General features: G+C 45.1%; 1 protein-coding gene across 1 annotated transcript in view; it reads left to right on the top strand.

Moving 5' to 3' along the window:
* gpr158b (G protein-coupled receptor 158b) overlaps positions 1-17371 on the top strand; it is a 56831-nt gene extending 39460 nt beyond the window's left edge. Inside the window, exons 6-11 of the mRNA XM_048259275.1 lie at positions 1673-1698; positions 2046-2284; positions 4306-4444; positions 12617-12722; positions 12940-13086; positions 13403-17371. Of these exons, the coding sequence (XP_048115232.1) occupies positions 1673-1698; positions 2046-2284; positions 4306-4444; positions 12617-12722; positions 12940-13086; positions 13403-15112 (2367 nt within the window). The 3' untranslated portion in view covers positions 15113-17371. The remainder of the gene's footprint in view (positions 1-1672; positions 1699-2045; positions 2285-4305; positions 4445-12616; positions 12723-12939; positions 13087-13402) is intronic.
* Positions 17372-18421: the final 1050 nt, after the last annotated feature.

The following is an 18421-nucleotide window of genomic DNA, read 5'->3' on the forward strand; positions in this document are numbered from 1 at the left end:
ATTGCACCCATGGTAGTTCTCTAATTGCCCTATAAATAGTGAAAGGCATAGTCGGCAGTTGTGGCACAGTGACTATTTTGAAAGTCGTTAGTCAACCATCAAGTCATACACTACTTCATATTAATGTTCCCGCTGGGTGCTTTTACTTATAGAATGCACATTGTGTGCTGTCTTGTCAGGATTCATAAACAACGTGGCATATCTTTGACCTGATTTGAACACATTTTTTAGGGACCACTTCATTTTTGCCTTAGTCAAAGGTGGTCACTGAAACCAGATTATATCCCAGTATTACAGCAGAAGTCTGTGAGGAGATTTTTCAGATACTATAGGTTGTCCTTAGAATGACTTGAATCCATCTTAAATGCAGTCACTTCAACAGTAGATGTCTCCATATCGTCTCTCCCTCAGGCGTTGATATAATTGCAATGTTAGCACTGGTAGCCTGAAGCTCTGTGGCCCAGCTATTGTAATGTTCAAATTGATTAGTTCAGTGCACTTTCTACATCTGAAATAATTGAATAGTTATTAATTACTCCTAATTTCTGCCACTTCATTAACCTCATTTATACAAGAGTCAATCAGTGGTAAGGGATATGTCCATGTGTCGCCACCACACCGTTGATGACATATGCTCTTACTGATTCAGTCACAGTTTTCAGTTTACGGTAGACCTATTGACACACACACACACGCACACACACACACACGCACACACACACACACGCACACACACACACACACACACGCACACACACACACACACACACGCACACACACACACACGCACACACACACACACGCACACACACACACACACGCACACACACACACACACGCACACACACACACACGCACACACACACACACACACACACACGCACACACACACACACACACGCACACACACACACACGCACACACACACACACACGCACACACACACACACACGCACACACACACACACGCACACACACACACACGCACACACACACACACGCACACACACACACACGCACACACACACACACGCACACACACACACACGCACACACACACACACACACACACACGCACACACACACACACGCACACACACACACACACACGCACACACACACACACGCACACACACACACACGCACACACACACACACACACGCACACACACACACACACACACGCACACACACACACACGCACACACACACACACACGCACACACACACACACGCACACACACACACACGCACACACACACACACACACACACACACGCACACACACACACACACACACACGCACACACACACACACACACACACACACACACACACACACACGCACACACACACACACGCACACACACACACACACACACGCACACACACACACACACACACACACGCACACACACACACACGCACACACACACACACGCACACACACACACACACACACACACACACACACGCACACACACACACACACACACGCACACACACACACACACACGCACACACACACACACGCACACACACACACACACACGCACACACACACACACACGCACACACACACACACACGCACACACACACACACGCACACACACACACACGCACACACACACACACGCACACACACACACACACACGCACACACACACACACACAACCGTGACTTTGAAGTTGTACAGGTAGGTCTAGGCATCTTCATCATCAACGCCCATTTGTGATTTCTGAACTGTGACGAACCCTTAGATTGTCCATTTGTACCGCTATCATTTCTATTGAAGTAAGCTAAGAGACACAGAAAGAATGAAGGAAAGAAAAAGAAAAAGTATTTTGCAGGCACACACTGTCAGCAGCTGAGCACACAATGATTTCCTCAGCCTCAGCTTGGAAGTCTCTCCAGTGTGCAGTGGTCTGCTGTAAGCTGCCTAAAACATGTCCCTAAGCCCCAGCATGGGATAACACAGCTCAGCTCTCCCCTCTCTCCACTCCCCACCCCTCCTCTCCCACCCCTCCCCTCTCCCCGCTGCAGGGTGCTCAAGGTGTTCCTGTCGCGCACAGCCCAGCGGATCCCCTACATGACCAGCTGCAGGGTGCTGCGGCTGCTGGGGGTCATCCTGCTGGTGGTCTGCTGGTTCCTGGTGGCCTGGACCTCCACGGTGACCCAGCACCCCGACTGGCACCGCGCCCTCGTCGACGTGGGCGCCACTCCCGAGGGCCTGCAGTTCAGCATGTGCCTGCTGGACCGCTGGGACTACATGATGGCTGTCGGTGAGTCTCATCTCTGTAGCACCACTGCATTTGGCATCCCAGTTTCTGATTTGGTCCTCGTTTTATTCCTGGGGCATTTGTTGTTGTTCAATATTTCTGTGGTCATGGAGGTCGATAGAGCATATGTTAGGCTGAATGATACTGTACCTGAATAGCTATGGCTGTGTTGGTTAGGCTAATAGAAGCTATAAGAGCAAATTGTAGTTGTTACACAGCCTTGATTGCTTAGTGTTTTTCCAATGCATTATTGTCAAAGAGAACACCACATTGTTTTTTTTCAGTTAGGATTATTAGCATCACCCTCCCCTACCCACCACTTCCCCACCCACCCCAACACACACACACGCACACACACACACACGCACACACACACACACACACACACACACACACACACACACACACACACACACACACCCCTCTCATAAAAGAAAATGCCGTGTGTGTGGGGGTGAGCAGTGAGTCCACTTAATGGGGAGTATGGCCCTGTGGAAGTAGAGGCTGTATAATTGGATCCGAGCTCACAGGAGGCGGAACACTGGGAGGCGCAGGCTGCACAGAGCCGGGCCAGATGCAGGCTGTGGTGCCAGCAGCAAGCTTACTGACAGGACAGGAGGGGTGGGTGTGTGTGTGTGTGGTTGTATATGTGCATGCAAGTGCATCTACAGTATGTGCACACTGTGTGTGTGTGTGTGTGGCATCTGTATGAGGTTGTTGTTGTTCTTCTGTGTGTGTGTGTGTGTGTGTGTGTGGCATCTGTGTGAGGTTGTTGTTGTTGTTCTGTGTGTGTGTGTGTGTGAGCGAGCGCGCAAGAGAGAAAAACAAGACCAACTCAGGTCAGTGCGAGAGCCGTGGGTGGTGCCAGGAGGAAGATGCATGGGCTCTCCAAGGGTGCGAGACGCTGCACCTGGAAATAGCCCCAGCGAGAGCAGGACGGGGGTGACAGCAGAGCAGAGCAGGTGTTCACCACAGACAGAGAGAGACAAAGACAGAGAGTGGAGAGAGAGCTGTAACACAAGCTCGCACTGTGGACGCTTTGAAAGAAATCAATGATCAGCCTGCACAAGCCATTCAGTATGTAAAATGAAAAATTGATTACATTACATTTAGATTGGCTACAATAGAAGTGGCTATTCCTCGACTGTGCAAGAGACGTTTTGTTGTTCAAGTGTATTTATTTCCACTCCCAAACAAGCCAATTTGTTTATCCCACTTCTCTGTCAATTACGCTAGAGTGCTTACCATGAGGCATTAAGCCATTCCACAAGATAAGACATCTGGTACAAGTGCAAGGTAGTCCTCAGCTGTCAGCCCCAGGATCCCAGACACAGGCTGCCTTATGACAACCCATTAGAGAGATAGAGAGATGCTGAGCAGACAGCGGCATTGTGTCCCTCCACTGGCTATGAATCTGGGCTCCCAAATGGACCAGTGGAAGGTGATAAGCTCTATCCCCTATTCTGCCCCTGGGCAGGGCACTTAACCTCAAGTTGCCCCAGGGGGACACTCCCTGTAATTAGTCCATCGTTAAGTGGCTCTGGATAAGATCAGCCTGCTAAATAACAAGTTAAATTCCAAAAAGTGCATCTTGATTCTGAATGATGGGTGGGTGGTGGGGTTCTTTTCTTTGCAAACACTGTGCTCTGCTGTTTGTTTTCTTGTGGTTGCGTGATCCAGGGAACTCACAGAAAATCACAGAATGGTCGCACTCCAAAAATCTTTCTTTCTTGCTTTTATTCCATTTAGCAGCAGGGGTCAACGAACAAACGTTTTGGCCTGATGGCCTTCGTCAGTGTGTTGGGTGGTGGGGTTCTAAAAGTGTTGCCTTTTGGCCTGATGGCCTTCGTCAGTGTGTTGGGTGGTGGGGTTCTAAAAGTGTTGCCTTTTGGCCTGATGGCCTTCGTCAGTGTGTTGGGTGGTGGGGTTCTAAAAGTGTTGCCTTTTGGCCTGATGGCCTTCGTTAGTGTGTTGGGTGGTGGGGTTCTAAAAGTGTTGTGCTCTGTTCTCTGTCTCCCCCGCAGCCGAGTTCCTGTTCCTGCTGTGGGGCGTGTGTCTGTGCTACACCGTGCGCACCGTCCCGTCGGCCTTCCACGAGCCGCGCTACATGGCCGTGGCCGTCTACAACGAGCTCCTCATCTCGGCAATATTCCACATCATTAGGTGAGCAATCGGCAGCGGCTGGAACCACTGGGAGAGATATCCATCAAAGTCAGCTAGTCTTATTGAGGATGTGGTGACCGCTTGTGTGTGTGTGTGTGTGTGTGTGTGTGTGCATGCGTGTATGCGTGTGTGTGTGCATGCGTGTATGCGTGTGTGTGTGCATGCGTTTATGTGTGTGTGTGTGTGCGTTAGTGTGTGTGTATGTGTGTGTGTGTGTGAGTGTGTGTGTGTGTGTCCGTATGTGTGTGTGCGCATATGCGTTTGTGTGTGTGTGTGTGTGTGTGTATGTGTGTGTGTGTGTGTGCATGCGTTTATGTGTGTGTGTGCGTTAGTGTGTGTGTATGTGTGTGTGTGTGAATGTGTGTGTGTGTGTGTGTGCGTGTGTGCGTGTGTGTGTGTGCGCATGTGCGTTTGTCGCGTGTGTGTGTGTGCATGTGTGTGTGTGTGTGTGTGTGTGTGTGTGTGCGTTAGTGTGTGTGTGTGCACATGTGCGTTTGTGCGTGCGTGTGTGCGCATGTGTGTGTGTGAATTGTATATGACGGTGGACTGGTGGGCTGAACATTTTGAAAATGTCACTTTCACACGCGCATGGAGCCTCTGCCCATACATGTTTATCTAAATTCTCCCAGACAGCCGAGGTGAGCGTCTGATGTGTCTCTCTAAAGCATGGGCTGCACTTTCATCTCCGCATTTCATCTCGGGATCCAGAAAACACCCACACAGCCACAAGCCAGAGGACTGGATGTGTCTGTGTTTTAATGTGTGGTATTTGTGGGGGCGAGGGTTTGGGTATTTTTGTGTGTTTTTGAAAGTTTGAGATAGCACAGTATCATGGACAATATCAAAACTGTGCTCCAGCCATTTGCAATATGGTCATATATACTGTACATTATCACAGCAATTAGTAATTAGCTCACAATTAGTGATGCACTAGGTTTTCTGTTTGGGAGTGTTTTGAATGCAAATTTTAAGTATAAGTATATATACTCTTTTGATCCCGTGAGGTAGTGTTAATTTAGGTCAGGCCAGAGGCGAGGGAAAAATGTTAGATCAACAACCTTTTTTCCATGACTAAGGCGAGGCGATGGCCGAGACTGCACTAATGTCCTGAAACACTGACTAAGACTATCTTAAGATGCATTATTGTTGTGAAAAAAAGACTAGACTAAAATGTTTTGCATGAAATAAAAACTAAGATAAAATTTCTCTTCCATTTTCGTCTACAAAATGAGAAGACAGAATAGCTGTTACCTTTTCAAAATATTCGAATGAGTTCATGGTTCATGCGCTTGGCAACTTTCCTGTAGGCTAGTCTACGTGCTGTTGCTGCAGCAGGAAACTACATGGAACAAGAACACCAGAGATTTCTGCCAGAGTTAGGCTTTATGCCACAATGCTACATACCCAGAAGTTGAAGCTTCTCTCATACATATACAAATTAACATCCCCAGAATGTCCATCTCGAAAATTTTCAGCAAGTAATGTCAACTACTTAACTAGTTACACTGATGATGCAAAGTTTGCTAGCAAATAAACTAATATGGAAAGTTAAGCTAGCAAGTTAGCTAAGATTGAGTTTGTGTTGCGTTTGAAGCATATAAGCCATCTAGTGTGGCGGAGTAAAACATTCATACTTGGATCCAAGACAGTGTTTCTCAAACTTTTTCAGATGAAGGACCATAACTAACCAATAAAAAAGAAACGCCGCGGACCACCTAGCTAAAAAAAAATAGACCTAGCAGTATATTAGCCTACACAATACTCACTGAACCACTTTGTTTAATTTTGTCAGAGGATTCATATGATTTAAACTGGCATATCTGACATAGACAGTGTTGTAGAACAGTTTGAATTTACATACAAGTTGGTTCAATATTGCAAATCATCTATATTATATTTTACCCGTCTGCTCGTGGACCACTTGGGATAACTTACTTGGACCACCAGTGGTCCCAGGACCACTTTGTGAAACACTGGTCTATGAAGATCATGACAGTGGTCCAGTCAAATCTTTTACTGTATATGGCCAAATACCAGCCGAGCTATAACTGTAGCTCGACTTACCTGTGCATGTACTGACTGACAAAAAAATCAGAATGAGTAATTATAACAGTCGAGTAGCCCTGTGGACACACAATATTGTTAGAAAATTGAGATGTGTGAAACACTATTTGACTGAAATGGTAATCAGAAATAATTTGTTATAAAAAAAGACTAAAATGTTTTGACTAAAACTGACTGAGACTAAGATAGCTTTAGTTTTCTTTTGACTAAAACTAGACTATAAATGACGAGACATTTAGTTGACTAAAACTTGATTAACAAAAATTATATTTGAATGACTAAATATGACAAAGACTAAAAAGGACTTTTCGTCACAAGACTAAGACTAAGACTAAATAAAAAATAGGTGACAAAATTAACACTACCGTGAGGAAATTTGGTCTCTGCATTTATCCCAATCCGTGAATTAGTGAAACACATAATGGGAACATGGGAAAGCCATAATCAGAGGCAAAATCATTTCATACTCTTCATATAACAAAAAACAGCAACAGCAATTGGAAAATACATTGGAACAAAACATCAAACATTTAACAAATGAAATATCCCACCACCCCAGTGAACCAAAACAAAAAGAATAAAAAAAAACTCAGAACACAACTTGACGATATCATACAGAAAAAAACACAATTCCAAATGCAACAACTGAAATATAATGGTTTTCAATACAGCAATAAAGTAAAGAGTAAATATTTGGCAAACTCACACAAAAAAGAGAAATCAGTCATCCCATCCATTTTGGACTCGGCAAGAAACATTAATCAAGACCCACAGGATATAAACAACATTTTTCGGAACCTTTACACCAACCTCTATTCCCCCACCCACCAACCAACACAACTGGAAATAGACACCTTTCTAGACAATGTGACTTTACCCAAATTAACTAAAGAACAAACCGACACTCTAGACGCACCTCTTAGCCTCAGTGAACTCACCGAAGCACTCAATAAAATTCCTAGCAACAAATCACCCGGGCCAGATGGACTCCCAGCCGAATTCTACAGACACTTTTGGGACATATTAGCACCACTATTCAACAGAGTAACTATGGAAATGAAATCCTCTTCCATCATACCCACACACATGAATACAGCAGCCATGAATACATCCATCTCATCCCTCTAGCTACCGATCTCTCTCACTATTGAACACTGACTTGAAAATGATCTAGAAACACTCACTCCTATACTCATTCATCCAGATCAGACAGGCTTCATAAAAAATAGACAGGCCACAGATAACCTCCGCATACTGTTCAACCGAATCAATATATCACAAGAAACACAACAGAAAACCATTATCATTTCACTTGATGCAGAAAAAGCTTTTGATAAGGTAAACTGGTCATTTTTATTCAACACTCTCCACAGGTTTGGCTTCGGAGAGTCATTCATCCACTGGATTAAAACATTATACACATCACCAAGGGCCACAATTACCACTAACGGAATCACTTCCCAGAGTTTCACACTGCACCAGGGCACCAGACAGGGATGCCCTCTCTCGCCTTCCCTCTTTGCCATCTTCATCTCTTGCAGCAGCAATACGACAAAACCGCATAATCAAAGGAATTCAGGCAGCAAACGTACAACACAAAATCAGTTCATATGCAGATGACCTCTTACTTTACATACAGAACCCACAGGTGTCACTTAAAGAAACTTTCAATATCATCTATAGATTTTCTCATGTTTCACATGACACTATCAACTGGAACAAATCAATCGTACTGCCCCTCTCCGATAATGCATGGGATTTTGGAGCTCAGGATACTTCCCCCCACTTTCAAACTGGCAACATCAAATACCTATGGATTCATATTTCCTCCAGGCTGTCAGAGCTTTTTAGCCTCAACTATACTCCTCTCCTCAGGAAAATTGAAGACGATTTCAAACGTTGGTCAAAACACCCACTCACACTCATCGGAAGAATAGCCGCTGTCAAAATGAAAACTCTCCCTCAGATTAACTACCTCTTCTCTATGATCCCCACTACTCCCACAGACAATTGGTTCAAAACTCTCAATTCATTAACAACACAGTTCACTACTTCCTGGCAAATCAGTTACAATACCTAGTTAAATGGATCAACATACAAAATCACAATTACCCATGGCTGGAACTAGAACAAAACCAATGTACAGATATCACAATAGCAGACCTCCCCTTCCACTCAGAATCAATAAAAAAAATCCAACTTCTGCCAACGCATTACCATCAATTCAACTCTGACAGCCTGGTGGAAAACAAACCAAATCACAAAATCATCACTAGCACTAAACAGGTACACCCCACTCTGGCACAAACCAGTGTTCACATTACAGAATATACCTTTCCACTTCTCCACATGGGCACAAAAAGGAATCTCACATCTTCACCACATGTTTGACAACCACCAATTCATGTCATTCAATACACTGACACAGAAATATGGGGTTGGGAGAGAACAATTCCTTCAATATTAACAGCTTAAACTTAAAATTAAAGATAAAACAAGCCTCACCAACAACACATTACAACCATCTGAACTTGTAGAAAAACTTATGAAAATTAATAACATCAAAAAATGTACCTCCCAGCTATACAAACCTTAAAACAACAATAACACTCCCAATAACCAAGTGAGAAAATGACTTGGCGTTCTCTCCCAACCCTGATTATTGGGAACAAATCTGCAATAACACATTTTCCATGACCAATAACACAAACCTACAGCTTATACAGTATAAAGTCATTCATAGATCTCACATCACTCAAAGTAAATGTTCCAAATGGGCTTAACCAACACAGATATTTGTTCACAATACACTTTAGGTAGCACAGATGACTATCTGCACGCCATGTGGCTCTGTCAACCAGTCTACTCTTTTTGGATCACAATCACTGAGGCACTCTCTACTATCCTGGACTCCAGAATCCCATCATCTCCAACACTCGGTCTTCTTAATGACATTTCTGAAATCCACATTACGCAACACTTTAAAACCCTCATCTCTCTAACTGTCGCTAAGAAAGTAGTCCTCCAAAACTGGAAATCAAAGAAATCATGCCATATCAATCACTGGAAAAACTTAATCACAGAATATATTACAATAGAAAAACATCATGCACATATAGAGAGAAGCAAATGTCAGCTTCACCTGTCACCTGGTCCCCTTTTCTATCATTTTTAAATTCAACAAAATCATAACCCAAGCCCCCCCTTCCTTGCCCCCTCTCTGTCTTTATTTATCTGTTTGTTTGTTTGATTGATTGATTGGTTGATTGTTAGATTAATTAATCAATTGATTAAACTTAATTTATTTATTTTATTTAACCTTATTTCCTCCTTTCCCCCCTACGTTCACCCCTCTACATATAGACACACACTAGCAACACCCAAACATAGCATGTTACCAAAGCCCTTTTCCATAACCCGATCATGACCACTCACAGACCTTTCTACTCAATTACAAAGAACTGAGTCCCGTCCTGTCAGTTCTGTCATCGTCCTGTCCCACTGTCTGTCTGCGTGTCTGTCTGTCTGTTTGTCTGTCTATCTGTCTGTCTCTCCGTCTCACTTGTCTATCTGTTACCTTATTGCGTTTCATGTGTTTGATGTTTCACTTCACGTGGTGCTATGTGATTCCAGGGTCACATAAATGGTTGAGGTAGGACAAATTGTATTTGCATTTGAAAAATATATTACTTAATTAAAAATAAAGTTGTCCTCCAAAGAGGGGGGGTGGTGGTGGGCCAAAAAAAAGAATAAAGAAAAAAAGAAACACATTCAGCACACAGTGAGGTGAAGCACACACTAATCCCGATGCCTGCTACAGCGGCGCTCGGGGAGCAGTGAGGTGTTGGGTGCCTTGCTCAAGGGCTCTTCAGCTGTTCCTACTGGCGGGGTTCGAACCGGCAACCCTCCAGTTACAAGTCCGAAGCCCTAACCAGTAGGCCACAGCTGCCCCTCAAATTCTTAAGATATCTGCATTGACAGACAGTTTATACAAGAAAATCCCAGTTATTGTTCATGTCTGTATACGGCTCTACAAGCTGCCATGCCTGTAGATGTAGTTAAAAACATGAAACGGGCTGGTGTTGCAAAATATGACATGATTTCCCTACTGCACCCCCAACTGACATCAGCTCTCAAATGAATAATTACATTCGCAAGCGATGCTTATTAAGACTGCCAGCCCCAGACTCACAGATGCTGGGCAGCAGGTGCAAATTTTTGCTCTGCGACTGCATGTCTATTTGTTTTGACTTGGTTCCCATTTCTGTCCATGTTGTGGAAAAAAAACACTAAATAAAAAAATAAAAATGATAGCGCACGAAATCACCAAACATCTCTGGGCACTCAGGGTATGGTTCTCATGGAAAAGTGTCGGCAAGACAGCACTGTGACAGCACTTCAAAAGAAGTGTCTGAAGTATCCAGCCTGTGCATAAATCTGCCACAGCTTCAAATAAACTCTGCTGGTCCGGGCTGCTCTGCTTGGCCCTAGTCCGGAGGTCCTTTACTCTCCTCACGGCTCGGAGGAAACATATCGTTCCAGTTCAAGTCTCTAAGGCCCATATGTTTGCAAGCTTAGATGTGTGTGTGTGTGTGTGTGTGTGTGTGCTTGTGTTGTAGGTAGTGGGTATGTATAATACATGCCTTTGGGAAAACTGTTATGAAACAAAAAAAAATTTGCCAAAACTATCCACAAATGGCTGTTCGTTTTTCTCACAACACTAAAAATAGACATTTCCTCCCATAACAAAGACCTCCTTTGCACTTAAAATGAAGACCTTATTGACGCACGTATTGATTTCTCCTCAGTCCTCGGGCAATTTTCCTCTTAGTATTGTCACTTTGTTCTCCAAAGCACTGGCGCCCCACACAAATAACTCACGGCTTGGCTCAGAATAATTACAGTACAATCCATTCCCCAGCTCTGCTGCGCCAGCCACTGAGGCTTCCTGCAGAATCCTTTCACCTATTCAGGCTGTGTTGTGTGCCCGGGAGGCTGCCGCACAGCAGGCTGCTGGAGCAGGGAGATAAGCAGCCCCGCGTGTCTGGGAGTGAGTCGTGATGCCGCTTCCCAGTGATGTGCCAAAAGTCCCGTCTTGAATGACTAATGTGATTAATGAAGTGGAATCTAATTATGCCAAGCCACCACGGAGGCGCTTCGGCGGCGACCTACGGACCACCTTGGACACCGGAATGGTCCTCGCTAGTTTGTTGGCCTGGTGGCCGGGCCTCCCTCTCTCACGTTTCGTCCGGCTCCTTTTGTTTGCGCCAGGCCATAGTTAGCCTTTCAGGGGACGTGGCAGTGGGCATTGTGTGATTGTGAGGGTGAGTGATTTGCATGCAGCTGGAGGTCTCTGGCTGGGCCGTGTAGAGAGAGATGTCAGTGTGAGCGGAAGGCACGATGTGCTGATCCACGCTGTTCTTTTTGTTTAATCGGCAGGGTTGGGGGCTTATGGGGGTTCCCTCGATTAACTCCCTTCGTTTTTGAGGGGTGTCCCAGACTTATGTACACTTTGAGTACACACACACACATGCACACACACACACACACACATGCACACACACACACACACATGCACACACACACACACACATGCACACACACACACACACACACACACACGCACACACACATGCACACACACACACACACACATGCACACACACACACACGCACACATGCACACACACACACATGCACACACACACACACACACACACACACACACACACACACACACACACACACACACACACACACACACACACACACATGGGAGGGCACACATATATGTATGTACATACACACACACACACACACACATGGGAGGGCACACATATATGTACGTGCGTACACACACACACACACACACACACATGCACACACACACACACACACACACACACACACACATGCACACACACACACACATGCACACACACACACACACACATGGGAGGGCACACATATATGTATGTGCGTACACAGACGCACACACACACATTTAACCATTTATTTATGTCCACATGAAGAAACACACAAACACACACACACACAGGAGGACACACACACACAATTTCCCTCAAATATATTTTTATCCATCCGTAGGTTCTCCCTGGCCTCCGATCTCCACCCTGACTGGATGCTGACGTTGTTCTTTGTCCACACACACCTGACCGTCACCGTGACACTGGGCCTGATGTTTATCCCAAAGGTAACCTCCATTAATACTGGCTCATGACCGACTTCAATCCAGCAACACTTTTATCTTAGTGGCCGCTCAGTATATTCATCCAGTATATTCATTGTAAGCCCTAGTACTATATGCATGAAAATGACTCAGCTACATTCGACAGTGTGTGTGAGACTTTCCAACGTTAACAGAGGACAGAGGAGTGTGAGTCACGTTGGTGCTGTTGTTTCTCCTGCAGTTCTTCTCCTCAGAGACACACACTAGAGATGACATTGCCACTGAGGCCTATGAGGATGAGCTGGACATGGGGCGCTCTGGCTCCTACTTAAACAGCAGCATCACCTCGGCGTGGAGTGAGCACAGTTTGGACCCAGAGGACATACGGGTGAGCTCCACTTACTATTCAGGAAACTTGGTATGACTCGAAGAGCAATAAAAACAATAGCATGAACATTTCCTTACATTTTACTGGATACTGCTGATTAATGTAATGAGCATGATCACTTAAAAAAAACTTACTGTAACATGCTATAACACTATTCAGGCTCTGAAATAGAAAATTGAAAAAGGGGAGAAGCACACACACACACACACACAGACTAGCTTTGCCTGTTTAGATATAGCTGTCTCCTGATCCTTCTTATTTAATGTGGCCTAATTAACTCCAAGTCCTTTTTCTTATCATTTTTCTTCTGTCCCAGGAGGAGTTGAAGAAACTCTACACCCAACTGGAGATCTACAAAAGTAAGAAGATGCTGGCCAACAACCCTCACCTGCAGAAGAAGCGCAGCTCCAAGAAGGGCCTTGGCCGCTCCCTAATGCGCCGCATTACCGAGATCCCGGAGACAATGAGCCGGCAGTGCAGCCGCGAGGACCGGGACGGCAGCGAGCACGGGAGTAACCGAAGCACGCTGCGGAGGAACCACCTGGACGCCCGGTCCAGGGAGGACTCCCTGAAGAACAAGATGTTCTCCGTGAAGAGGTCGCACAGTTACGACCACGTCTGTGACCAGAATGGAGACCCCAGTGCGAGCACCACACCTGAGAAGCTGGAGGGATCGACCACCGAAGGGTCCCTGCTGGACACGCTGATGGGCAGGAAGGCAAAGAAGGCATCCGAGCCACCAAAAGTTGAGCCGGCCGAATCGGCCGAGTCCGTGCCGCTAGTGTGCAAGTCAGTCAGCGCCCACAACCTAACGGCCGACAAGAAGCCCATTCACCTCAGAACGAGCATCATGCAGAAATCCTTGAGTGTCATTGCCAGCGCCAGGGAGCGGACCCTGGGTCTCACGGGGAAGACCCACAGCGTGGAGGACGCCAGTAAGAAGAGTCAGAAAGCCCGGGACGGCAGGCTGTCGGAGGTGGACGAGTCCCCCGAGTGCTACCCAAAGATGATCATCAGCCAGTCGGTGGAGTACAGCAAGACGCCCAGCAAGATGGGCATCATGAAACAGCAGGTGAGTGGCAGCCAACCGTCCATCTGCTCCGAGCACGGCAGGAGCAAGGAGCTGTACGACCTGTCCGAGGTCTGCCCCTGGGAGGTGGAGGAACTTCCCACCCCGTCTGAGGGGAAAGCCCAGAAGCACGTGTCCATCGCCTCGTGCGAGGCCACTGCTGTCCACGGGGGGGGCTCCAAGAGCAGCCGGTCCCAGCAGAGGCAGAAAGGCACAGGGCAGTCGCCCTCCAATCGGCGCCGCTCCAGAGATAAAGGAGGGGATCGAGATGAGATGCCCCGGAAACCTCGATCGCCTCTCAACCTCGCCCCGAATCACGAGGCCTGTCCGTGGGACGCGGACGAGCCGAGGGAGAGCGCCGGACTGTCTCCGGACAGGACCGGCCGGAAGAAGAGTGTGACGCCCACCGACGGCAAGCCCAAGGTCCTGCACTCGGACCACTCCAAGTCCACGGGCAGCCTGCTGCAGCCGCCCACCCTGATGGTGGAGATCTGCCCGTGGGATTACGACGCTCCGCCGTCTCCCAAGCAGGACAGAGCGGTGAGCCCCACCTACCACGCCAAGCCCAAGGACTCGCACTCCAAAAGAAAAGGCTCCTGCTCGTCCAAGAGCAAGGATAAGGACGATGAGAGACGGCAGTCCAAAGGCAGGGAGAGGAGGAGCTCGTCCAGCAAAGGCTCCGAGAGGCGGCGGGTCAGCCAGTCGTCCGACAGCGGCCAGGCTGCCATGACGTCGAGCGGTAGACGACGGAGCTCCACGCGGGAAGCAGGGCTAACGGAGAGTAAGAGAGCCGAGGCGTGTCCGTGGGGGGCAGGGACTGTACCTGACGGTATTACCAGGGATGGTACCAGTACCAGTCCCAGCCCCTCCACAGCAAGGGACAAACCTTCACATCCTAAACCAGCAGGGCCACTCAAGAGTGTCAACATGGAAGACGTCTGTCCATGGGACTTTTAGGACAACAGCGGCAGGCAAACAAGCGCATGATACTTGATTGTACACTTCGGAGCTGTTTCCTCCTCCCAGCTCTCCCAACCTGAACTTTGGATGTAATGAATCCAGAAGGTGACCTTGAAAAATGGACAAACTTGCAAGCATTCCAGATTGTTTTCAAGTATTTGTTAAACTATAATAGACAACGTTGTTCTTAGTGCAATTATGGAACTCCGAGTCACTTTATCTGCTGTGTACAGAGTGAATGTTTAATTCATCACTTGTACTGTGTTTGGTTGGTCATCTGGCTTTTGTTCTTAATGATTTTCTAACTGACAGCACAAATGCATGGGTGTAGGAACACAATGCTCAGATCTGCCATGGGTAAACAGTGGCTGGGATGTTGGGCTCATCGCGATAATTAGGGAAGACGTTAAGGAAGCGGGTTCTTAAAAGGTATTATAGTGACAGTGTGAGTTGTTTACTATTCAGCCAGTGCCCTTTTGGACTAAGCATTACAAATTGCTGCGTCTAGAGGCCTTTTTACCAGGCCAATTAAAATTAAACTCTTGGCATATCATACAGCTTCTTCATTATACATTTTGGGATTTAAAGTGTGAATATCACACACATATATTCACACACACAATTTACACTGGAGGCACCAATTTATCACATGCAGAGTCAATTTAAAATTCCATTTTCCGATTTTAACTTCCCTCCAACATCAAACTCAAAAGCTATAACAAATCTTTGTCTGCATTTGTCACATACTGCAAACAGTCAAATGTTATCCATTCTGATAGGTCGTTCATTGGCTACTTAAATTCACCACTTTCTTCATTTTGTACCAAAGATATAGACTCATTTTTGTTAAAAAACAAAAATGGAGGGGTTTTTTTTGGTGTCAAAACAAGAAAGTTTGTTTGCATGTCTGTGAAGAAACCAGTTTTGTGCAGTAGGTTTGGGTCTCATCATAGATATACTCAAAGTATGGCAAATGGGCATTGCATGGATAATCAGACACACAGATGCTGTTCCGTTTATATCAATTATATTTATTTATTAATCTCTTGTTTTCTTGCATTGCTGTCTTCACTCGACTGGTGCCGTGGTATAATGTAGAGCTACTCTTATCAAACATAACCAGTGATGTTGACTGATGGGGAAGTATTTCAAAGGTACAGTGCTCCAGTGGCTTCTGCATGACAGCACATGTTTCTTCACTGACCACTTAGACTCCCGCAAAAGATTTTCAAAGGATCATCCAATGGAAACTATACCTGCCTAATCCACTGTATTTTGTGCTTGTACTGATGTCCAGTGACAAGTTGTTGCATCCACATGGATGGGGGTGTTTACATTGTAGATTTATATTGTGTTCAACTGTGATAGCATGCCTATAAATACCCCTGTGTTCCATGGAATAAACATTTCTATGAAATTTAGAACCCAGATTTTAGAACACTTTTCATTTCACTTAGTCTGTTAATTGTATCCTTAATAGTCTTCCTTAATGTTTTCTTTACAGTGTTCTGCATTGTATGTACATGATTAGGTGATCCATGGGGCTGTTAATTTAAGTTTAATAAAAGGCAATACCCTCCTGTTGAGGCTTATCATCAGGGTACCATACTAAACATTCCTATAGCAGCACACCAAATGAGCTTACAATGAGACATTAGATAAATCAGCTTGTATGATATTAGTAGCACTGTCAGAATCCAAATATTGATTAGCTTATTTGTTGAAATATTTTTTCTTTTTATTTCAAGACATTGTTCCTACAGGCTTTTAGTAGTTGATCTCAGAATTTAACCCATCTCTTCCTAAATTTGATCCACAATAAGAATCTATCGCTAAGTAACACACTGCCCACCTGGAGTTTCTTTTTTTAAAGGTAACAGTAGGATCTCTATCACACTCAGCGGTACACTCCATATGGCATACCATGCAAATCCCTCAACAACATCATTCTGACCTCTTCAGAAAGCTTAATAAACCAGATGCTCACCACATATTTAGCCGTAATCATCAATCTTTAGGGCCGGTTCACCTACTGATATGCCAAGTAAACAACAGTGGGATATGAGATGTGCCATGCACATTGCAAATGCATTAATGATTCTGTTATGCCCAGCCCACACAACCTCCCTATATCTCAAGTACATCTAGACAACATTGCCTCCCTGAGGACATTGTTATCATGACATGCGTATCCATAGTGTACTGTATGTACAAGATCCAGCAAAATGTATTATTATAAATGTTTAAACTTTCAAACCTTTCAAAGACATTTTTCTTATGACAGTGTATGGATTGAGTGGGGAAAATTCAATTGTAATTTCAAAAAGTAAGATGGGCCTGATACCAATTAAGTCCAGTGCAGAATTTTTTGTAAATATCTCAGGACATGGACCACAAGCCATTTCATGTCCTGTCTCTCAGACCCTAATTCTCATCCTGCATATTAAAATGGATGAAAGTTTTGAGAAGAATCAAAAGCATTCCATTCTGAATGCGTATGCTGGTCAGTGCCTGGTCAGCTGTCAATACACAGAGAACATGTGGGTTGCTGTTTTGTTTGAGCTCAAATGACAATGTCCATTTGTTTCAGCTCCAGTACCAAGGCCACTTCACAGTTGTGCAGTTCATGATTTTGATTTAGACTGTTTGCACATACTGATCAATTTCTTTCCAAAAGGGGGTTGTATTTCATTATAGGTGGTTGTTGCTGTTTTACAAGTTACTTATTCCATAGCTTGCATGGCATATCATTGTTAGACTGAAAACTGTTTGATGTTAGTGCAATCAAATGCAAATTTGACAAGCTTATTTTTAACTTACTACAGTAAGTGCTGTGCACCATGGAGAATCCACATGCTACGCAATGTCAAGTCAAGTCAATGCTTTATTGCCAGTACGATGGAACGTCACCTGGAATTTGGAATAGTGCTTAGGCTCATACAGCACAGACAGACAGAACATAGAGTAAGCCAGTACAGACAGTACAACATACACAGCCCATGCAAGACATGACACAGATGCTGTAGAAAATGCTAATGGATAAAATAAAACATTTTTAAAATAAGATGTCTTAAAAATGGCATGCATAGCATCTCATGAGATCTTGCCCTCTTTATATTAAGTAAACACCAGCGACTTTTAGCTGCATATTGACAGAATTTCTGTGCAGTAAAATGATGTTCAGCAGATCTAAAAACACTGCCAAACAAATTTACACCTGAGCATGCAAATACCTGACTATGCAAATTAGGCTGTGCCCTCTCCACACCAACATATAAGGTATCCATGAAAACACTGAATAGTCAT

Source organism: Alosa alosa, chromosome 1, assembly GCF_017589495.1.
Source record: "Alosa alosa isolate M-15738 ecotype Scorff River chromosome 1, AALO_Geno_1.1, whole genome shotgun sequence".
In the NCBI taxonomy this organism is placed as follows: domain Eukaryota; kingdom Metazoa; phylum Chordata; class Actinopteri; order Clupeiformes; family Clupeidae; genus Alosa; species Alosa alosa.